The sequence below is a fragment of the Xyrauchen texanus genome, chromosome 44 (assembly GCF_025860055.1).
Source record: "Xyrauchen texanus isolate HMW12.3.18 chromosome 44, RBS_HiC_50CHRs, whole genome shotgun sequence".
NCBI classification, from domain to species: domain Eukaryota; kingdom Metazoa; phylum Chordata; class Actinopteri; order Cypriniformes; family Catostomidae; genus Xyrauchen; species Xyrauchen texanus.
Window position 1 is genome coordinate 16,687,616 of NC_068319.1, and position 18,540 is coordinate 16,706,155.

Consider the following 18,540-nt stretch of genomic DNA (forward strand, 5'->3'; position numbering starts at 1 on the left):
TGAGTTGAGCAGGTTTATAAAACCAGTTCTCAAATAGGACATCATTTCTCATCTCACGAACTTCCATTAATACGCCAGAGCTAGGGTGGATGTCAAGATTTGCAGTGAATAAAGACTTAAAGGATTAGTTCACCCACAAAAAGAAAGTTCTCACATGATTTACTTACCTTTAAGCCATCTCAGAGGTGTATGACTTTCCTTCTTCAGCAGGAAAAATGTTATAAGCACATTTCAGCTCTGTTTGTCCATTCAATGCAAGTAAACAGGTGCCATTAGACCGCTGGTGATTTAATGGTCCAAAAGGCATATTTAGGCAGCATAAAAGTACTCCACACTACACCAGTTGATCAATTAATGTCTCTGAAGAAAACTGATAGGTTGTGTTTAAAACAAATCAATAATTAAAATGTTTTTAACTTTAATTCATTGCTTCCACTGATGTGTCGACTGCTGGCAGGAAGCTATTTTTTTATGTTTTTATTATCTATTTTTTAAACAAACCTATCGAATTGCTTCATAAGACATTAAATGATCGACTGGAGTCATGTGGATTACTTTTATGCTGCCTAAATATGCCTTTTGGACCGTCAAATAGCCAGCAGACTGATGGCACCTGTTTACTTGCATTGTATGGACAAACAGAGCTGAAATGTGCTTATCAAATTCTTTGCTTGGGTTCTTCTGAAGAAGCAAAGTCATATACATTTAGGATGACTTAAAGGTAAGTAAATCATGAGAGGATTTTCATTTTTGGGTGAACTATTCCTTTAAATTTTTGTCTGTTTCTTTCCCAAAGCTATCATATAACTTCAGAAGACTTGGCACAAAAGTCATATGGACTAGTTTTATAATAATTTGATGGTGCATTTGCATTCTTCTCAACACTTGAATGCTCCTATCCACATTCATTGTAACGGCATGGAAAAGAGTGACCACTACATTCTTCAAAATTTCTCTTTTCTTTTTGTCTGACAAAGTAAAGAAAGCTGCACAGGTTTGGAACTGCATGAGGGTGAATAAATGATGACAGAAAGAGGTTTTCAAACCTTCTTTCTTGAAGCAACCTGGAATTGTTTAAAGTTATTCAGCCCCAGTCTCCAGTATCCTGATGTTTTCTGCCTTAAAGTAATAGTTCACCCAAAACTAAAATTCTCTCATCATTTACTCACCCTCATTCCATCCCAGATGTGTATGACTTTCTGTCTAAGAAAGAAAATGAAGCTTTTTAGTAGAAGATCTCAGCTCTGTATGTCCACACAATGCAAGTGAATGGTGACTAAACTTTGAAGCTCCACAAAGCACATAAAGGCATCATAAAAGTAATCCATATGACTCCAGTGGTTTTATTGGGGATTTTTTGTTAAAAGGGAGTATAGTAAGCCACTGCACTCTTATGGATTACTATTATGCTGCCTTTATAAGCTTTTTGAAGCTTCAAAGTTCACTTGCATTGTATGAACCCACAGAGCGGAGATATTCTTCTAAAAATCTTTGTTTTTATTCTGCTGAAGTAAGAAAGTAATACACATCTGGGATGGCATGAGGTTTAGTAAATGATGAGAGAATTTATATTGTTTTTGGGTGAGCTATCCCTTTAAGGAAGCATTTATATTCCAGAATGTCTTTCTGTTTACAGTCTCCGCTGCTCTCTCTGCAGTGCTATTTAACGCCTATTTACAACCATCAGGGGCTTGAAAAATAATGCGCATTCAGTATATGCCATCTGTGAGCAGGGTTTACACCAAAGGCCCTTTGTGTCACGAGTTGCTCTTCCTTCCACATAAACAAACAATTTTGTGTAAATGTATGCACCCTTGCTGACTTGTTATTAATCATTGTCAAAAATAGAGCTGCTCTCCATACTGATAGTTGCAGCTTATCTGCTTCGATTCTTGCATTTCAAAGAGTTTGATTACGTAGCACAATTTTCATGAAAGTTTGCACGTTATTCCATTTTGGAATTGAATGTTTTTCAGGACTCATCACCACCACGTCAAGGAAACTAGACAGAGAGCAACAAGCAGAGCACTTCCTGGAGGTACGGTATATTTTACTGATCTGGCAACACCTTAAAGGGATACTGTAGTTCACCCAAAAATATATTTCAAACTTCAAAAATCTATCATTGTTTACCGACAGTTATGTTGTTCCAATCCCTTGAAATACAAAAAGAGATAGTTTTGAAGAATGTAGCCTAAATGCTCTTGTTTTCATACAATAACAGTTCATGTTGACCTCAGGCTTCGGCAGCTCCAAAAAAGGACCATAGAAGTATCATAAAAGAAGTTAAAATGACTTGTGTGCTATATTCCAATTTATATGTAGTCTTTAAAGTCATATGCCTATGGCATTTGACATCAATGATATCAAATCTAGTGCAAAGTGTCTAAAGGCACCATATTTGAATTTGAACTTGGGAGCCAATAAAACCTTTATGGAATAACAGCTTAAATTTGTATCTCTTCCTCACGCAAAGCTATTGTTGGACTACTTTTATGATTATTTTATGACTGTCACTGTATGGAAAAGATGTAAATTTTTGTTATTATTCCATATAGAATACAACCACATAGGAGTTTGGAACAACATCAGGGTGATTAAAAAATTACAATTTAAATTTTTGGTTGAAACACATTGCTCCTTTAAGAGCAAACACATGCAGTTCATCATTGATTTTCTTGGGCAGGCTTACTAGTTCAAATAACGGTGAAATTATGTAATTCCACATACAGTGACAAATGCTGATACTACAAGATACTATTAAGCAAGTGAAAATTATTACCCTTCATAAGCTCTGACTTATTTGTTTATTGATCTGTTTTAGGAACAAAGTTGTCGGTCAAACAAAATACAGATGCTACCAGTATGGAAAAAAAAGGAATGCAGTCATAGTATTGAGTGAGGATAGATTTACGCATGCACAAGATAAACGCGTCAGTATTTCCATTTGCAATTTGATTTCTTTATAATATGGCACTGAAAAGGAGCAGTGTATTGCAAATGACTCTGTATATATTTTTTCAGCAAACACATTAAAACTGACTATAAGGAAGAAACCAGAGCTTAAGCTGACTAAGGGCTCTTAATTAACACCAAAACGTGCAGACGTGCAAAATTTTCATACAGTCTGGTGAGCAGCGTTTAAATTACTGATCAATCAATGAGGGCTGTACAGTAGAGTTGATCAATAGTGTGGGTGTGGCTCCCCGTGATCCCTGGCCTACATGGACAGATTGGAATGAGGGCCATTGATTTTGTGTTCACTAAATGATGATTCACTCTGCAGCGAGCATCCAGTTTGAAAGTTCATATCTTACATCTACTGCCTCAAGGAGCCTTCTATGAGTGTGATCTAAGCCTCAGAGTCCTCCAGTCTGTGCCGCTGACAGTAGACAAAACCATTAAAGATTTATTCCATTGAGGCTTTCATGATTTAATACAGTGGGCTTTGGGTTGAAAGTTACAATTCTGGTGCAATTGCTGCTGGCCCCTGGTTTGCGACCACTCTCTGATCAAGTATCTCCAGTGGAGACTTCAAAGTTCTTTATAAAAGAGTCATATGAGTTGGCGTTTTGGGTTGTTTTCTAAGGAATGAATCCTTTTTTCTGTTTATTTTTTATTTTTGTATATGAATGGAGACAACCATTGTTTTTCATAGTTTTTTTGTAGCCTTTTTATTTCATTACACAGTGGAAAGTGACTGGAAAGTTAAAGGGATTGTTTACTGTCATAATTTACTCACCCTCATGTTGTTCCAAACCCATACGACTTAAGTTTTCATCCATCCATCCATCCATCTTCAACCGCTTATCCGAAGTTGGGTCGCGGGGCAGCTGCTCCAGCAGGGGGCACCAAACTTCCCTATCCCGAGCCACATTAACCAGCTCTGACTGGGGGACCCCGAGGCGTTCCCAGGCCAGTGTGGAGATGTAATCTCTCCACCTAATCCTGGGTCTCCCCCGAGGCCTCCTCCCAGCTGGACGTGCCTGAAACACCTCCCTAGGGAGGCGGCCAGGGGGAATCCTTACCAGATGCCCAAACCACCTCAACTGACTCCTTTCGATGCAAAGGAGCAGCGGCTCTACTCCGAGCTCCTCACGGATGACTGAGCTCCTCACCCTATCTCTAAGGGAGAAGCCCGCCACCCTTCTGAGGAAGCCCATTTCGGCCGCTTGTACTCGCGACCTAGTTCTTTCGGTCATGACCCAGCCTTCATGAATATAGGTGAGGGTAGGAACAAAAATTGACTGGTAGATCGAGAGCTTTGCCTTCCGGCTCAGCTCTCTTTTCGTGTCAACGGTTCGGTTCGAGTGAGTGCAATACCGCCCCCGCTGCCCCAATTCTCCAGCCAACCTCCCCATGGCCTCAGATTTAGAGGTGCTAATCCTCATCCCAGCCGCTTCACACTCGACTGCCAAGCGATCCAGTGAGAGCTGAAGGTCACGGACCAATGATGACATGAAGACAACATCATCTGCAAAAAGCAGCGATGAGATCCCCAGCCCACCGAACCGCACACCTTCCCCACCCCGACTACGCCTCGATATCCTGTACGAAAACCGCATTGTTCCTCTTCAATGAGAAGTGTGATACCCCTGTAGTTGGCACACACTCTCTGATCCCCCTTTTTGAAGAGGGAAACCACCACCCCGTTCTGCCACTCCTTAGGCACTGTCCCAGATTTCCACGCAATGTTGAAGAGGCGTGTCATCCATGACACCCCCTCCACATCCAAAGCTTTCAGCATTTCTGGTTGGATCTCATCAATCCCCGGGGCTTTGCCACTGCGGAGTTGTTTGAATACCTCAGTGACCTCCCCCAGGGAAATAGAATCTGATCCCCCATCAGCCTCCGGTTCTGCCTCTAGCATAGAGGGTGTGTTGGGATTAAGGAGTTCTTCAAAGTGTCCCTTCCACCGCCCAATAACCTCCTCGGTTTAGGTCAACAGCATCCCATCTTTGCTGTATACAGCTTGGATGGTTCCTTGTTTCCCCCTCCTAAGGTGGCGGACGGTTTTCCAGAAGCACTTTGGTGCAGACCGAAAGTCCTTCTCCATGGCTTCTCCGTACTTTTCCCATACCCACTGCTTTGCCTCCCTCACGGCTGAGGCCGCAGCCCTTTGGGCCTGTCGGTACCTTGCAAATGCCTCCGGAGACCTCCGGGACAACAAATCCCAGAATGCCTCTTTCTTCAGTCGGACGGCTTCCCTGACCACCAGTGTCCACCACGGTGTTCCAGGGTTACCACCCCTTGCGGCACCTAAAACCTTGAGGCCGCAGCTCTCCACTGCGGCTTCGACAATGGAAGCTTTGAACATTGCCCACTCCGGTTCAATGTCCCCAACCTCCGCAGGGATGCCTTAAAAGCTCTGCCGGTGTGAGTTGAAGATCTCGCGGACAGGGACCTCCTCCAAACATTCCCAGTTCACCCGCACTACTCGCTTGGGCTTCCCAGGTCTGTCCAGAGTCTTTCCCCACCCCCTGACCCAACTCGCCACCAGATGGTGATCAGTTGACAGCTCTGCCCCTCTCTTCACCCGAGAGTCCATCCCCTATCCAGGAGTATGGATCCAGAGCCGAAACTGTGCGTCGAAGTAAGCCCCACCAGATCCAACTGGTAACGCTCCACCTCCCTCACCAGTTCCGGCTCCTTCCCCCCCCAGTGAGGTGACATTCCACGTCCCTAGAGCTAGCCTTTGCTGCCCGGGTCTGGTCCGTCGAGGCCCATGGCCATCACTGCCACCATATGGTAGCGCACCCGACTCCTGCGGTTTCTCCAATGGGTGGTGAGCCCAAGGGATGTAGAGGGGGGTTTCACGTCGCTTCTTTGGGCTGTGCACGGCCGGGCTCCGTGACAAGCCTGGCCACCAGGCGCTGGCCGACGAGCCCTCCATCTGGGCCTGGCTCCAGACGGGGGCCCCGGGTTCCTCCGGGCAGGGTAACTCCTCCTCTTGCCGTTTTTTTCATGAAGTCTGTGTGAACCATTCTTAGTCTGGCCCCTCACCTGAGACCACTTTGCCTTGGGAGACCATACCAGGAGCACCTGGCTCCAGACAACACAGCCCTCAGGATCATAAGGGCACACAAACCTCTCCACCACGATAAGGTGCTGGTTCCCGGAAAGGCTTACGTTTTCAGTGGAACTAAAAAAAGAGATGTTAGTTAGTAGACTTTTAGGGACTGAAGAAATAAACCTTTCCTCAACAAGCACAGAATAAACTATTCTAGATGAGTTATGGACCCAAGTTTATTACTTGGGGTTCGGTGTTTGTTAAATTTAGATTACATAATTTATCAGATGCTTTTTCCAATGCACCTTATGAATGAGGAACATCACTAGCAATTTATCATACAAGAGCATGCAATATTTGCAGGATGGCATTGCCAAGTTTTAAAAATAAGCTAGAGTATTAAAGAAGCTAGAGCAGAAGTAGTAATGCCCTATAAAATATGTATTTAAGCCTATTTTGAAGATTTACGCATTTTAATTTCATAAAAATTTTCCATTAAATCAAATAGTCTAATCTATTATCTATTATAATCTAAAAAATATAAAGCCATAAATATTGGGCCATAAGGCCTAGGAACAAAATTCCTTTGGAATAAAAAATGTTCTTTGAATGTTTGCGTCATGGCGATTCTTTTGGTATACCATCACATTTTGGCTTCGTCCTTTCATTTTCCCACTATTTTGGATTGTTTGAACAAATTAAAAGAAACTAATCCTAGGCCATTCGCCCCATTGGAACCAAACCAGTGCCGAAAGATTCCTAATTTGAAAAGTTATCAAAGGAATTTTGAACTTTCGATTCATCAAATGGTAATCCAAAACTTACATAGTGGGCGTGGCCACTTTTACTAAAATGGTTATAACTCATGACCTCATATATTAATGAGATATTAATATATTGCATGCCTCTGCCTCTCGGTGGTGCTATAATAATGAAAAATAAAAAAATAGCTCAACTATGGAACCCTTGGTTCGATCACCTTGACATTTTGCATGCAGTGTCTTTGTCCATGTTGTCATCAAGGTCTATGAGGACAGTCTCATATCTTGAAAAACATGGCCGCCATCGACCAATCAACATTTGGCAGCTATTAGATAGGGTTAGAAATCGGAATGAAATGTGTTAGGCCTATTTTTCTCTTGGACCAAGAGGTCTGTGCAAAATTAAAAAAATGAAATAAAATAAATGGCCACGGGAAGATGCTATCATGTTTTTCATGTGTATCAATTGTTGTATGAACTGCTGTGTTTCACTCATACAATATGATAGATTACTTCATTCTGAACAACTTTGCCTCAAGAAGCATTGGTGTCAATAAAAAACGTTGTCTCAACGGTACGCCAAAACTTTCAAAGAAGTCGTGACCACATTTGCTTAAATGATTATAACTCTTGAACGGAATTAGATGTTATCACCAAATGTTGGACATTTATGTAGGACGTCAATCTGAGGAAACATTGTGCACTTCTGCCTCTTGGAGGTACTATAACAGTCATGAATGTAAAAATGCCATGTGTCGGTGCTGCCTAACATCATGGTTCTGAAAGATTAAGACACTTTATCATTGTTTTAGGTGCTGTTTATGTTTGTGGTCTAGTAAAATTATTAGCAAATATTAGCAATAGTAAATATGGTGCATGTTTTAGCAACCACTAATTACAATTATTTTAGTCTAATTAACTAAATCTATATCGGTAGACCGATATATCTGTTTTAGGATTAATTGGTGCCAAAAGTTGCATTTAGGAACTAGAAAAAATCTATGCCTATAGTTACAGACTTTTTCATCATTTCGTCATTTCAAAATAAGAGTCCACAGTGTGTTTTTGGGCTTGTTTATATTTAAAAGTCCTGTGTTATGCACCAAATAGAAATTTTTGGGGTTATTACTGGCATTTTGGTTGAACAATAAACTGTATCTGGAATTGTATTGATTTTGCACTCTTTGTCTTTGCCTGCATGGATAAGAAAAAATACGATTTTTGGTTTTTTTGACATTCTATAAATCGATTTTAAAATCTATCGGGTGGTTATCGGACCCTTCCCACCAGCTTAGTTATCGGTATCGGCAAAAATCTACTATCGGTCGACCTCTAGTCCAATAGCACTGCAAGTTTTAATGTGATAATGTGATGTGTGTTTATCTAGGTTACAGTTATGGATGGAGGAGGTATTTTCAGGCAGTCCACTGTCTGGGTGATAGTGCATGTTCTGGATGAGAATGACAATAAGCCAGAATTCACATCATTGGTATACCGCATCAGCCTTCCAGAGCGGGACCGTAATAAACGCGGTGACCCCGTATACAGAGTATTCGCCTACGACCGGGACGAAGGGTCCAATGCAGATCTCACGTACAGCATTGTGGATGGAAATGATGATGGCAAATTCTTTATTGATGCTAAGACGGCCATGGTGTCATCCAGGAAGATGGTCACTGCTGGTGGCTATGATATTCTCACGGTAAAGAGATAGGCTGTCAGATGTATATGAAGATCAGACACTTAAGGAGATTTTTAAATTATTTTCAATTGGAAATATAGTAGCATAATTTTTTTCTGCTCTTTCTACTTTCCCTGATCTGCTCAGATAAAAGCCGTTGATAATGGGTCCCCTCTGAAGTGGTCGACAGCCCGTTTGCATGTTGAATGGATTCGGAAGCCATTGCCTTCGTCAAAGGCCTTGCAATTTACCGCAGCCGTTTACAACTTCACAGTGGCAGAAAACACCAAAGTGTATGAGGCAGTCGGAGTGATCTCAGTTTGGGAAGCAGAAACTCCTTTATGGTTTGACATCATTGGTGAGTTTCAATAAAGCTTTTCTCTTAAAAATGTCATGTTAAAAACAAATTTAATGTCACTGACACTTTCCACAATTAGGGTACAAAATAGAGCCTGATACTCTTAAAATATGAAATGTTTTTTCTTTTGCAATAAATGGTCACTGAAAGGACCACAGGATGTCAAACTAATTTCTTTCATTATTTTTGTATTGAGGCTTGCACTTTTTGCAACCCTTTTATCAGAATTTGAGACATGTCTAATCCCAGTTTATACAGAGTCCCTTAGAGGGCAGGGAGGCAGTTTGAAAACTCCTAAATGGAAAAACCATTTGAAAAAAAAAGTAGAAAAACATTTATTCAAATTGATAAATTTACCATTGTTAGTTCATAGCTAACGTTTTGTGTTTGAAACTTTTTATGTTAAAAATGTATTAGTTCATGTAGAAGTTAACATTAACTTAGACTAATAAATGATGTTAAAGTATTATTCATTGTTAGATCATGTTTAAGGGTTAGTTCACCCAAAAATGTAAATTCTTCCTGTTGTGGAACATAAAATATGTCTCAGTCACCATTCATTTTCATTGCATCTTTTTCATACAATGGAAGTGAATAGAGACTAGGGCTGTCATCTACCTAATTTCTCCTTTTATGTTCCACGGAAGATACATTGGAACAAAATAAGGGTGAAAATGAAGTAAATTATGACAGAAATGTATTTTTGGTTGAACTATCCCTTTAATTATTGCTTAATGTTAGCATATAGAGTTTAATTGTAAAATGTTTCCAGAATTCTTTTATTCCATTTTCTTTACATTAATTTGTATCTGTCTCTGAAAAGGCGGAAGAACTTCCCGAGAGATGTTTTATATCCCACAGAGCAACTGTGGTGGAAACTGTTCTTCTGATACTGGTAGGCTAACTGTCAGTATTTTGTAGTTATTTTCCTGAGTGTGAAGGGTTGGCTGTTTTATCTGATACTTTTAGATACTCTCTTTAACAACTTGATTTGCTGCAGGGCACACGTGAACCGCTCAATCCTGTAAACATTTTGAGTGCCGAGATTTTTAGACTCCAGGTCTTCTGATCTTACTTAACTGCGGTGGAATTGAGTGGAATTGGAACAGATGCATGCAATGAATACTAAAAATGCCCGGAAAGTTTGCCCTTATCCTTCAGAATGGACCTGAATTAATGATTTGAGAATCTGCCGTGGAGAGGCCTGAACCTGCCGCGGATGTTTGTGGGAGTCGAAGATGAGAGACCCGAGGCTGATGGGATAGATCCCAACATAAAGCGGTTGATGTTTCCAAAGCTTTGAAACTTTGATAAATCACCGTGAAACATAAAAAAATATTTTTTAAGTCAAACTACTTGACAGTTTGATTGGTGGAATGTTTACCTTGGTACCTTGGTCATCGTTTACTCACCCTCATGATGTTCCAAATCTGTATGACTCTTGCATGGAACACAAAAGGATATTTAGGAACTGATAGCCTGAGTCACCATTCTTTTTCATTGTATGGGGAAAAGATGCAATGAAAGTGAATGTGACTGAGGCTGACATGCTACCTAAAATCTCCTTTAGTGCTCCACGAAAGAAAGTAATTCATACAGGATTGGAACAGCATGAGGGTGAGTAAACGATGACAGATTATTCATTTTTGGTTTAACTATCCCTTTAAGCCTTTACCTTTTATTTGGATAAATATGGGAATGCAATGTATTTTCTATGAGTTTTTTAGATCATGCTGTGTTTTCTTGGTGTAATAGGTAGCTATGATGGCCCTTTTGATATTCAGAAAGGAGTTGGGACCATTGTAATAGCTAGACCTCTGGATGCTGAGACTCAGTCATTATACAACATGACTGTGCAGGTGACAGATGGGACAAACACAGCAATCACACAGGTATATTATTAGTTACACAAACATACTGAAGCTCTGTGCCTTAAAGGTGATACAAGATTGCAAACTTTGCAAGAAACTTTGAAACGTTTCTTATCTGAACATTCTTGGCAGCTGCGCCTGAAATATATAAGAAATGACATGTCTTGAAGATTTTAAGCAGTCTGCCAACCCTTATCTAATTTTACCTACAGCTTTGTAAAAGATATATCTACATAATCTACCACAGAATATTAGTCTAAATTTATGCCAAAGAGTCCCTGAGTATTGCAGTGTCCTAGAAAACCATATCCATGCATTTTCTATTCCTTACATTAGTTGATTTAACAGCAGTGCATATTGCAACAATGTAGATAATTTACTGTATAGATATCTGATAAAATTAAATGAATTTACCACTGTGAAAAGTTAAAAATGACTTGCAGTCCTCTGTTTTCCCAGGTTTACATAAAGGTTTTGGACAGCAATGACAACGCTCCCGTGTTCTCTGAGCATACATATGAAGTCTCGGTGTCTGAGGACACACCGGCTGACACTGAAGTTGTGTATGTCCGGGCTAGGGACAGGGATGAGCGGGCAAAGCTGAGCTACTCTATCCATGGCAGCGTTGATCCGGCGAGCATGCGGGTGTTTAGAATTAATCCTAGTACTGGTGTCATGTACACAGCAGATCGACTGGACTATGAGACCCGCACTCAGCACATCCTTACTATTATGGTGAGAAGCATCACAAATTTGTGTTATGCAGCTTTATTGAGGTTGCAGTATGCTGTTAAGTTAGTTGATGGTCCATGATTTCAGTGCTAGAACAGACTGCATTATGACCCTCACACCATATGAAAGAAACATTTCAAATGAGATCTCCATAATCTCTCAAAAGTATAATAGACCGTGTCGAATAGAGTAAATGGTGACTTTTGCTCATGTCTCCAGCTTTTCAGATTTTTTCTTCTTCGAAAAGGACCTCTGTAATCTCATACTGGATGTGTCTCCTCTAGAGGAGATCTCATCAATATCACAAACTGTGTTTAGATTTCCAAAGTCAGAGGTTTCAATAATGCAATAAGAATTATCTTGCTAATTTTATCCACAATAATTTTTAGGCTCTATATACTTACTGTATAGGTATTTGAGCAGTTGTCTTTTTATTTCAATTTTTATTTCTCTATGAAATTGTAGTACTGTAGGCAGTCAGTATGAAATGGTGTTTGCAACCCATTTTACTTCAGTAATGGGACATATTACTGAATGAAACGGAATATTTAATAAGAAAAACAATTAGGTCTGAACGAAGAACATATGAGCAAAGCAATTACCAATGGTTTGTTTCACACATGAGTTAAGTAATGTATAAGATCCTTATACATTATTTAAGATAAGTCATAACTACAGCAAAGCATAAAAGACTAGTTTATGCTTCGACAAAATATAATTTTGTTTTTAAATGTTCCCTTCTGTCTCATTTTCCTCCTTTTTTTTCTCTATATTTTTTTTACTTTTTGCTTTATGTCCACAAATCTTTTCCATTCAAAAACTTTTCACATTCGCAGTTTTTCTCCTCAGGTCTGTCGCTTTGTCTTCTCCTTCTTTTTTTGTAGGTGAAAGATCAAGAATTTCCCTATTATAGAGACCTGGCCAGAATTATTGTGTCTTTGGAGGATGTCAATGACCATCCTCCCTTCTTCACGCGCACCATTTATAATAGTATGGTGCTCGACTCGGCCCCACCTGGAACATCAGCTTTGCAGGTGATTGCACTAGACAGAGACTCGGGGAGAAACGGGGAGATCGTTTACACCATTGAAGCAGGTAAATGCTGTGTTCTCTGCATTTCAATTATTACACTCCCTGAACACATTTCCATTGTTACGCTGTTTTGAGTAAAACTGATTGTCTTTGGCTTTGGGAATGATACATGAGCTTATTTTCTTAAAATGTCAAGCATCTAAAGATTTATCTTTGATTTGTCCATTACCTGAAATGTGCCTTTTTATCACGAACTGACAAGCATGTGTCATTTTTTTTGTATCTCTCAGGAAACACCGGAGGCATTTTTGGAATAGATCCACTGTCTGGTGTAATTTCAGTAGCCCGAGAGCTGGACCTAATAACTGTGGGGTTTTATACCCTAACTGTGAGAGCTACAGATGGAGGCACTCCAGCCTTAAGTACCACCACCACTGCTAGAATCACCATCTCACTGTCTGATCTTTCCAGCCCAAAGTTTACACAGCAAGATTACCAGGCTGAAATCACTGAAAATGTGGCTGTCGGGACATTCGTCATAATGATCAGTGCAATTAGCCGATCCATGCTAACTTACGACATTACTCAAGGGAATAGTGAAAAAAAGTTTAAAATAAATCGCTATACAGGTGTCATCACAACACAAAAGGATTTCGACTTTGAGATAGCCTCCTCATACATGCTGATCATCCAAGCCGTCAACATGGCTGGGATTGTCTCCAGAGTCAATGTCAGCATCCAGGTGGTTGATGAAAATGATAATCCTCCAGTTTTTCAGAAGCTCTCCTATTCAGGGACCATCAGCGAGGCAGCGCCCATCAATACTGTGATAATGAGTGATGATGGAAACCCCCTGGTAATTCAAGCCACGGATGCTGACAAGAATCAGAATGCCCTTCTGGTCTTCCAGATTATGGAGAACACTGCTAAATTGTTCTTTACTGTGGATTCTGGAACAGGCTCTGTCAGAACCATCGCCAAGCTGGACTATGAAACATTCAGTACTTTTTATTTTTCAGTTAATGTGAGGGACAGTGGCATGCCTCAGCTAAAAGCTGAGAAGCCAGCCAAAATCCTAATCAGGGTTGTGAACATCAATGACTCTCCACCACAGTTCTCACAAGAAGCGTATGACACTGTCTTGCTTCTTCCAACATATATCGGAGTCGAAGCTCTGAGAGTCGAAGCCACCGATCCAGACATGACCACTGATCTGACGTATTCCTTAGCTGATAGCAACTTGGAGCACTTTGAAATAGATCCATCATCGGGCATCCTTATTGTCAAAAACAACAAACTGTCCAAAGATCGTTATCGTTTCAATATCAAGGTGTCAGATGGGCGCTACTTTTGCATGGCTCTTGTGACCGTAATGGTCAGGGAGGCTATGGATAGTGGCCTCGTTTTCAGTCAGACCTCGTACTCCTCCTCTGTGCTGGAGAACAGTGTTAATATTACAATAGTGAGCATTGTAAGTGCTGTTGGAAACCACCTAAATGAGCCACTCAAGTACACTCTTTTAAATGCAGGAACATGTTTTACAATTCGCCCTACGTCAGGGGTCATTCAAACCACAGGAGTTCCTTTCGATCGAGAACAACAGGAACTGTATGAGTTGGTGGTGGAAGCAAGCAGAGAATACGACCAGCTGCGGGTTGCAAGAGTAACCGTGAGAGTAGAAGTTGAGGATGTAAATGACAATGCCCCTGAGTTTGTGGGCCTTCCATATTATGCTGTTGTGCAAGTAGATGCAAAACCAGACTCATCCATATTCCAAGTTTCTGCAACCGATTTGGACAAAGGTATAAATGGAGCTGTGTATTATGAGCTCAAAGAGGACCACCCCCATTTTGAGGTGAACAAGCTCACAGGTGAACTCACACTTAAAAGGAGTTTTGATGCAGATTTGTCAAATGTTGAATACCCATTAGTTGTCCTTGCACGTGATGGAGGCTACCCTTCCCTTTTCACGGCTGTTGATCTTCCAGTTACTGTTGTTAACAAGGCCATGCCTGTTTTTGACAAGCCATTTTATGGTATATCAGTAAGAGAGGACATTGCAGTGTTCTCTCCCATTTTAAGCATCAACGCCACCAGTCCAGAGGGTCAAAACATCATATACACAATTGTAGATGGCGATCCCTCCATTCAATTTGACATTGGCTTTGATAGTGGTGTGATTAGTGTTACATATGCGTTAGATTATGAGACCACACCCTACTACAGGCTAACTGTCAGGTCTACGGACACGCTCACTGGAGCCAGATCTGAAGTAGACGTGGATATAGTTGTTGTGGACGTAAATGACAATGCTCCTGTATTTCGGAATCCCTCATACACCACCACATTGGCAGAAAACTCAATGATCGGGACAGCCGTGATACAGCTCATGGCGACAGACAGGGACTCTGAGAAAAATAATGTGATTTACTATGAGATACTCTATGATGCTTTCAACAGCTCAGACTACTTCCAAATTGACAGCACCAGTGGACTTGTGGTAACAGCCCGTCTACTGGATTATGAACTTGCTCAGTTCTACAGCTTTATCGTTAGGGCAACCGACAACGGTAGTCCGGCCCAGAACAGTGAGGTCATGGTCACTGTCTTGGTGAATGACGTGAATGGCAACCCACCATCCTTCACCCAAACACTTTATGAGGCGTTTGTGAGTGAACTGGCTCCCAGAGGGCACATTGTGACATGTATTCAAGCATCTGATGCTGACAGCTCAGATGCAGAGAGGTTGAGGTATGGCATACTCTCTGGAGATGAGAAAATGAACTTCATCATGGACTCCTATACAGGCATCATCTCCTTGTCTAGCCAGCGCAGACAGGGGATGCGGCCAGCATACAGCCTCAATGTGTCCGTATCAGATGGGGTGTTCACCAATACTGCACAGGTGAACGTTCGAGTCTTGGGGGCCAACCTTTACAGCCCCATATTTAGCCAAAGGTTCTACTTGGCTGATGTTCGGGAGAATGCCCCTGAAGGTACCAGAGTACTTCAGGTGCGTGCCACAGATGAGGATTCTGGGATCTTTGGTCAGATCACATACTCCTTCATCAATGACCTTGGAAAGACTCAGTTTAACATTGGAGCTGATGGCCTGATCACCACAGCACAGAAACTGGACAGAGAGAACCCTGGAAATAGAGACATTGTGCTAACCGTAATGGCTCTTGATGGGGGAGGAAGGGCATCCTTCTGCACGGTTAGGGTAATCCTGACTGACGAGAATGATAATCCACCACGTTTTAGGGCTGTGGAGTATAGGGTTAGCATAAAGGCTAATGTGCCAATGGGATCACTAGTAACTCAGATCCAAGCACAGGACCCAGATGCCGGCGACAATGGCAGAGTTAGCTTCTCGCTATACAGCGAGGCAAGGCTGCCTCTAGTAGATGTGCTGGAGATTGAGCCTGACAGTGGCTGGATTTTCACAAAGGGAAGCATGGCACATCTCAGAGGAACAGTACTGTCCTTTTTTGTTAAAGCTACTGATGGAGGAATCCCAGCCAAACATTCCCTTGTGTCTGCATTTATCCACGTCTTACCACCTGATGCAAATGTGCCTTCCTTCACTCAACCCCAGTACTCTTACACAATCCCAGAAGATACACCAGTTGGCGCAGCCTTGGGGTCAGTGTACCTTAGTCCAGGTCAAACTGGCTCTTTTGCTGTGGTAAATGGTGAGACTGCGGAGAGCAACAAGGGTGGGACATTTCTGGTGGACAGAGAAACAGGTCTTCTCAGACTTGTTAACCCCTTGGACTATGAACTTGTCAACATCTACCGCTTCAAAGTTTCAGCCACAATGAGACAGTCACTTGTTGAGTCCATATCTGTAGTGGATGTTGAAGTTAAGGTGCTGGATGTGAATGACAACAAACCATCATTTGAAACCAGTTCTTATGTGGCCATGGTTATGGAGGGCATGCCTAGGGGTACACGGGTTATCCAGGTACGAGCCTTAGACCCTGATTGGGGCTCTAACGGACAGGTTACTTACAGTCTCGGCCCAACGCTAAACCAGGAGCAGGAAAAGGCTAGCAGATCTAAATCTGTCACTAGTGCGGTGTTTGTTATTGACAGCAAGACCGGTTGGATTACCACTCTCAGTGACCTGGATCATGAGTTGTGCCCGTCATACACGTTCAGTGTGGTGGCCTCTGATGTAGGCGAGGGGATCTCACTGTCCTCCACAACCATAGTGACTGTTGCAATAGCTGACGTCAACGATAACCCTCCTACCTTCGAGAGGGAGTACTACAGGGGTGCTGTGAGAGAGAGTGACCCATTGGGCGAGGTGGTGTCGGTGCTCAGCACTCGTGACGGGGACACCTCTGATCAGAATCGGCTTGTCAACTTCCATATCACAGGTGCGTATTAAAGTAGGCCAGTAGAGGATGATTTATGGCTCATGGAGGCTCTGTGGGCAAGATAATCACATTGAAAGGGTTTAATTTAATGAACCAAGTGTGCAAACACTATATGAGTAAAGAGCCATCTGCTTCATGTGTCACATTACTTTGTTTAAAGCCCATCTGAAGATGTGAGCAGTTTGTTAGAATTTAGCTAACTAGCATACTTTACTATACACACACTCCAAAATGGTCCATGAGTGTGTGCTGGACCACTTAGTTTACTCTCAGCATTATTTTTATGGGTGTTAGGACACATCGTAATTTTATTTGTTCAGTACATTTTATGAAACATAATAGTCTTGTTTCACACAAAACAAACCAAAAATTTAAATTCTGTCATAATTTCCTCACCCTTGTATTGGCATGATAATGTGATTATAGAAATGGCATACAATAGTTTGGTCTCTCTGTAGGCAGTCACAAAGTGTTACTTTTCTCATTTATCTGAGTTCTGTGTCTATATCCAACTAAGGTGGAAATCCCAAGGGGAGGTTTGCTCTGGCTCCAATTCAGGGGGAGTGGAAGGTTTTCGTGAAGCGGCCTTTGGACAGAGAGGAGCAGGATCAATATCTGCTCAATATCACAGCCAGTGACGGCCTGTTTTTAACCCGCGTAAGCGTGGAGGTCACTGTCATGGATACCAATGACAACAGCCCCATCTGCAATCAGGTGAGTGAAACTGATTTAGGCTGACATTTGTCATCTCACAGAGACCAACTGCAACAACTGCAATGTTTCATGCTCCTAGACTAATGTAAATTTATCAAAGACTTGGCATGCAAAAACACTTTGTATTAAAGGGATTGTTCACTCAAAAATGCAGAAATCATTTACTCACCACATGTTGTTCCAAACCCAAATGACTTTCTTCTGTGGAAACATTGTATCTTTTTTCCATACAATGAAAGCGAATGGTGACTTAGGCTGTCAAAATATTTTTTGTGTCCCAAGTAACAAAGAAAGTCATATGGGGTTAAATGACATGAGGGTGAGTAAATAGTGACAAATGTTCTTTTTTTGGATGAACTATCCCTTTAAGAATTCAACGCTTCTTCTTTTTAAATCATGCACAAAATAAATATTTATAATCTCTATAGGCACAATATGAAGCTTCATTTCCCGAAGATGTGGCCATTAATACAGCTGTTCTGACAGTCGGAGCGACAGACTTGGACGCTGGTGTCAATGCAGAAATTCAGTACTCTCTGTTTGGCATTGGCGTTGAAGACTTTTATATGGATGCAAATACTGGTATTTCTGTTTATATTTCTGTTTCATATGCTTTTAGACAGTTTTGACACTTTTAGCACCTTTTCAGCATCTTGTAGTTTAAAGGTGAAGTGTGTAATTGCTTTGCGCCACTAGTGTAACAAAATATAATTGCAAAAATAAAGAGTGCTCTGAAAAACCAAACAATTATACCATTGGTCGAACCAAAGTTGCCATTAAGGCTGTTTAGAATGATCAAACAAACAGAGTTTTGTGGGTGGTACAAAGCCACAGTGTTTACACTTAAAATTTTCTCTTAAAGTGATAGTTCACCCAAAAATGAAATTCTGTCCATTTACTCGCCCTCATTTTGTTCAAAACCCATATTACTTTTTATCTTCCATGAAACACAAAAGGAGATGTTAGGCAGTATGACAGTTTTAGACACTATTCACT

General features: G+C 41.3%; 1 protein-coding gene across 1 annotated transcript in view; it reads left to right on the plus strand.

The window, feature by feature from the left end:
- LOC127636909 (protocadherin Fat 3-like) overlaps positions 1-18,540 on the plus strand; it is a 70,019-nt gene that overhangs the window by 19,201 nt on the left and 32,278 nt on the right. The window contains 10 exon segments of the mRNA XM_052117703.1: positions 1,977-2,038; positions 8,159-8,473; positions 8,600-8,810; positions 9,634-9,705; positions 10,566-10,702; positions 11,141-11,416; positions 12,298-12,508; positions 12,736-16,830; positions 17,348-17,544; positions 17,973-18,126. Of these exon segments, the coding sequence (XP_051973663.1) occupies positions 1,977-2,038; positions 8,159-8,473; positions 8,600-8,810; positions 9,634-9,705; positions 10,566-10,702; positions 11,141-11,416; positions 12,298-12,508; positions 12,736-16,830; positions 17,348-17,544; positions 17,973-18,126 (5,730 nt within the window).